This window comes from Ictidomys tridecemlineatus, chromosome 11 (genome assembly GCF_052094955.1).
Source record: "Ictidomys tridecemlineatus isolate mIctTri1 chromosome 11, mIctTri1.hap1, whole genome shotgun sequence".
NCBI classification, from domain to species: domain Eukaryota; kingdom Metazoa; phylum Chordata; class Mammalia; order Rodentia; family Sciuridae; genus Ictidomys; species Ictidomys tridecemlineatus.
In genome coordinates this window covers 13,465,881-13,471,179 of record NC_135487.1, presented here as the reverse complement: position 1 = coordinate 13,471,179, position 5,299 = coordinate 13,465,881, and the positions used below count along the sequence as shown (strand labels likewise).

The 5,299-nt window shown below is 59.7% G+C and overlaps 1 protein-coding gene across 1 annotated transcript; it reads right to left on the bottom strand.

Moving 5' to 3' along the window:
* Positions 1–2,574: 2,574 nt before the first annotated feature.
* Positions 2,575–5,069, bottom strand: Fam43b (family with sequence similarity 43 member B). The gene has a single exon (XM_040288032.2). The coding sequence runs from the start codon at positions 4,536–4,538 to the stop codon at positions 3,552–3,554; it is 987 nt and encodes a 328-aa protein (XP_040143966.1). The 5' UTR covers positions 4,539–5,069; the 3' UTR covers positions 2,575–3,551.
* Between the last annotated feature and the right edge of the window lie 230 nt (positions 5,070–5,299).

The following is a 5,299-nucleotide window of genomic DNA, read 5'->3' as shown; positions in this document are numbered from 1 at the left end:
CCCTGCTGAGGATCAGGTACTGGAGGAAGCGGGAAATGAAGGTGATCAGTAGGAGAGAGAAGACACTGACATTGAAAGAGTAAGTCAGGGCTGGGGCTGAGGCTGAGGCTCAGTGGCAGAGCGCTTGCCTGGCATGCATGAGGCACTGGGTTCAATTCTCAGCATCACATAAAAATAAATAAATAAAATAAAGGTCCATCAACAACTAAAAAAAAAAAAGTAAGTCAAGGTAGAAGGTCATGAGGGCCATGGGAAAAGCCACAGGGAGAGACCACCCCCAGATTTGGTAGGAGTGCAAGAGGCAAATGCATTAAAGCAAGTTTCCAGGAGGTGGAGCTGGACTTTGAGGGAAGGGTAGGATTGAAAATGTATAGCTAAAGGAAAGGGCTCCAGGTAGTGGGAACAGCATGTGCAAAGGCCCAGAGATACCGAGATGGTGATGTATAGCAATAAGGGAGCCATTCTGGAGGCAGAGGGCAGGGAAAGGGTGGGAGATGAACTGGGTGGAGAGCCAGGATGCAGGATGGTTGGTAGGTGGGCCAGCTGACTGTGCTGGGGCATGCTACAACAGTTGCAGTCCAGTCCCTCCAAAGTGAAGAGACAGAGATAGGTCCCACACGTCCCAGGAGTCTTGACCTCGTGCTGTGGATGGCTGGATGCACGCCTCTCGCTCCCGCTGCCTTGTGTGAGCTTGCCTTACATGCTCCAGCAGTCATCTCCAACAACCAACAGACCTCAGAGCCTCAGGGCTGGAAGGGAGTTTACAAAGCATCCATCCCGTGATTTAAAAAAAGAAAAAATCTTTATTCTTTTCCAAATCACAGAATCCCCAAGCAGAAAACGGACTGCTCTAGTTAAAGCCTGGTGGGGGAGCCTTCCCATTCAATCTCCCCGTGGCTCCCCACAGGAGCTCCTGGGAAATCTAGAACTCAAGGAGTGTGGGTTGAAAACCACTGGTCTAGCCCACTCCCAATCTCATTCCACAGGGAGGAAGGAAAGCCAGGAGGAGACACAGGGGCGCCAGGCCCCCTGATTGCTACTTTGGGGCTCTTTTCTGCCCTGTGTCTAGGTTGGAGGAGAAAGCCCGAGAGCAATCAAGGATGGCATGTGCATGGCTCCCTACACCCCTCCCTGTGGCCTGCCGGCTTGTCTCACTGCAGCCCCCTGGAGGAGCGCTGTGGGGCCAGGTTCTCTTTCCACTCTACACAATAAGAATGGAGACGTGGCCAGCAAAATGACTTACAGACATTTTAATTCCAGGCCTGGTGAGTGTAGCTTGAGTGAGGGAGGGAGAGGCCGAGTGTGCGTGCATGCACGCATGTCTACGTTGGAGGTCGCAGAGGAGAAAAGTGAAGTAGCAGGGGCAGAGGCTGGGCACGGGTTTGTGAGTTATGATGATGATTTGGGGTACTGAGCCACACCTCCAGCCCTATTTTGTATTTTATGTAGAGACTGGGTCTCACTGAGTTGCTTAGCGCTTCGCCTTTGCTGAGGCTGGCTTTGAACTTGTGATCCTCCTGCCTCAGCCTGCCAAGCCTCTGGGATTATAGGCATGTGCCATTGTGCCCAGCAATTCTGTGAATGATTATCAGCAACTACCCATTTAATCTACACACTTCATTCAAGAAAGTGAGACCCTGCAGAGAGGACTTAGGGGCCTAGCATGGTGCTTGCTGCAGGGCAGGTGCTTTAGTAAATATGGGCTGCGTGCATGTGCATGGGCCTCTTGGCCAATCCAAGAGGCTGCCTTGCAGCCCGTGGTCCTCTCCAGGTCTGACACCTTACTTTTCCTCCTGCAAGTGGGGAAAACATCAGAAAAGCCTCGGCAAAACCCCAAGGGAAGCAATGAGCATCCTTGCCAAGTGGGTCCTCGTTACCCCCGATGTAGTCAGCCCCTGCTTTCCTCTTCAAAGCCCCCCTGACCCTGAGAGGGTTCCACTGGAGTGAGGTGACAGTGGTACCCTCTGTCCTGGCAGCTCCGGGAAACAGAATCATTCTGATCACTGGTGATGGCAGAGGCCACCCGTGTGGTTCACCCTGGGCTCAGTGCCCAGCTCAGCACAGGAATAAAGAAGATATCCAAGCTCAAGATTCACTCCATCACAAAGGTCTGCACAGATTTCTCCAGTCCTCTCAAAAGAAAACTGGGTTGCCAACCCTCCTCCATAAGCCTCCTCTCATTCCTGCAGGGACACACAGTCTATACTACATATTGTGACTTACTCATGAAACGTCTTGAAAATACATGGCTCATGAGAAGCCCTCACTCAGCTCAGTGCCCCCTCCTGCCAAATGTCCCAGAGACACTTGCGTCTGAGTGCCCAGTGTACAGACATGGTGGGAAGCCGAGGCTCCTCCAGGGCTTGGCTCAATGGTTTTCAGACGCAGCATATGCCTCTCCCCTGACATTAAAGGAACAGCTTCCTGACAGCAGCCCCCACCCCAAACCCGGCAGCTGGCTCCAGCCAGCTACAGGAGCTACTTCCTGGGTCTCCTCCTGCCCTGCTGGGTCCTGAGGACCACCTCACCCCCTGCGGCCTGGCATCAAACACAAGACAGGAGGGATGACAGGGCTGAAAAAGCAGATCCACTTTATTTACAATGATCAGTTGGTAACACAGATCTTTGGGCTTGTTTGTGGCCTTGTAGAGACACCTCCCTGTGTTGGGGTAGCACGCTCTCCTTCCTCAGCCTGCCATGTGAATCCAGCTGCAGTTAGGACTACTTGCCCAGAGCCTTGACTTGGGGCATCTCTCCTCCAGCACCTGCATCCCCACACACCAGCCAATGGTTCTTCTTACCTCCTTTGGAGGCCCCATCTTTGGTCCTGGCTGTTGGCACCTAGTGGGGGACCTTACTTATCTGTCTGTAGATGGAGTGCGGAATCCTTAGGGGTGCCAAGGCACAAGCTCTGGCAGCTGCTTGGTGCAGAGCTGTTACCAGCCCAGTCTGTCTTCTCCAGAGGCAGAGCAGTGAAGTCCCAGGAGTCCTCCAAGGCATAGAGAGGCCCCACACAAGGCAGAGAATTCTTCCACGTTAGTTTGACCTGCAGACGCTGTGCCCATTATGGGCCTGGCCTCAGTTTCCCCCAGTCACTCCATTCTTTCCCTACAAGAATGCCTCTCCAGGATGGTTCTTACCACGGGGGAAAAAGTTTAGGGGGACCTAGGGCAGGGCCACTGCCTCCACCCTGGTCAGGGTCCAAACCCACCATCCATGGTCTCTGAAAATTTCTCTCCCTTCTCCTGAGAGGATGTTTTGGCTGGAAGCAGGGAGGTCTGTGGGCACAGACTCGGTGTAAAGCGCAAGGGCAGTTCCCCAACGGAGGGCCCAGGAAACTCTGGGTTTGCAGGGAAGTGAACACGCCCCCCCCCCCAATAACCCAGGGCATATCAGGTGTCACCCTGAGCCAGGATGAAGGGCGAGGCGAGGACGAGACCACAAGGGCGGCAGGGCCAGGGACCAGCGGGGAGCCGAAGCGGGCAGGGCCGGGGTTGGAGGCAGTAAGTCTGGCGGCCCGGTCTGGGGCGGCGAGTCCGGCCCCTGGGCTCTCAGCGCGCCTGGCCCGCGCGCTCCCTGGGGCCGGCCTTCCAGCGGCGGGGCTGCGCGGGCGGCGGAGGCGCCGGGGCGCCCCGCAGGCTGCACGTCCTCAGCTCCCGAGCCAGGCTGAGCACCTCGGGCCGCTCGCGTTGGGGGGCTCCAGCCTCGCCCGACTCCGCGTCCTCCTCCTCCTCTTCGTCCTCCTCCTGGATGCTGCTGAGGCGCGGCGCCCCGCGGCCGCGCTCCGTCGGCGGCGGCCGGTAGGCGCACTTGGCGTTGAGCAGGCGGCGTAGTGGGGCGCGGGGCACCGAGGCGGCGGCGCCCCCTGCACGGAGGTGCTGCTGGCGCACGTGGCGCGCGTCGCTTTGGCGTTGCAGCCGCTTGAAGTCGCTGAAGGCCGCCAGCGCGGTCTGGCGGAGCAGGCGGGCCAGGGCGCGCGCCTTGTGCGCCCGCGCCAGCAGCACGGCGTGGCAGCGCAGCACCACGGCCTTGTGGCGCGCCTGGTGGCGGTAGACCCAGGCGAAGACACGCGGGTGGCGCCCGTCCGCCGTGCAATAGGTGATGCGCGGCAGCAGGTAGGCGTGCGTCGGCCTGCGGCCCCCAGATCCCCCTGCGGCGCTGCGCTCGCACGGCTGCATGCGGATGCCGTGCGGCCCCAGCGTCAGCTTCATCTTGGTGCCCCCGCCTGGCCCGCAGCGCGCCCAGATCTTGCCCACCGCGTCGTCGGTGCAGCCGTCGCCCTTGGCGTGCAGGGTGACGGCGTTACCCAGGTACCACACCGTATAGGTCGGGTCCTCCCTGTTGAGCTCCACTTTCTGGCGCCGGCTGCGGAACACGCGGCCCAGGCGCTCCAGCGGCCAGTCGGGCAGCAGGTCCGGGCAGGAGCGCAGGAAGCTGGAGAGGAGAGACGTGTAGGCGAGCCCCGGGCTCAGGCTCTTCGTTTTGCACTTGGCCTCGTCCTCCACCAGCACGAATTTGTTTCGCCTCCAGGGCAGCATCGCGGCGCAGGGGGCTGGAGGCGCAGGGAGCTCACCAGCGTCCTGTCCAGCGACCCAGGGAAGGAAAAGCGCCCAGAAGCCCACCGCCCTGTAGTCGCGAAAAGCTGGGCGGCGCCAGAGACAGCCGGTGCCCAAGATGCCCAGTGCCAGGCGGGGCTAGTTTCTCAGATGCCCGTTGCCCAGCCGGGCTGGCCGCCGAGATGCCCGGGCGGCGGCGTGCGGCCGGGAATAGCGTCCCCCGGGAATGGCTCCAGCCGTCTGGGAAGCAAGGAGGGGCAGGGACTGGGATTGGCGGACGCCCCCCCAGGCCCGAATAAGAGGGGATTCCCGTGGTCCCTGCCGCCCAAATTGCGGCGGCAAGGGAGGTCGCCGGTGCCGGGGATGGCAGCTGCTCGGTGGGGTAGACCTAGAGCGCGGCTGCGGTGGGGACTCCTTCAGGCGTCGCGGCTCCACCTCCCCGGGCTGCCTACATCACCGGGCGGGACCGCTAGCTCTCTTGTCCCCACCCCTCGCCCTCCTCTTTCCCTTCCCCCAGCACAAGCTCGCGCTGCCCGGGACCCGGCACAGGCGCGGCAGAAAGGGTTTAATTATTATTATGAGAGGGGTGAGGACGGAGGGGCGGTAAAGCATTAGGAATCCCTGGATATGCTATGGATGACTTTAACGATGCAAATTCTCTGGCCTCTCTAGTGGGATCCTTGCCCCCTCCCCCCGTGGCATATTCGGAGACCCCCTCTTTCTAGAATTCCTCCCGCTCCTCA

Bases quoted from the DNA above. Each gene is read 5' to 3' on its own strand.
- Fam43b (XM_040288032.2), bottom strand. From the start codon at position 4,538: ATGCTGCCCTGGAGGCGAAACAAATTCGTGCTGGTGGAGGACGAGGCC.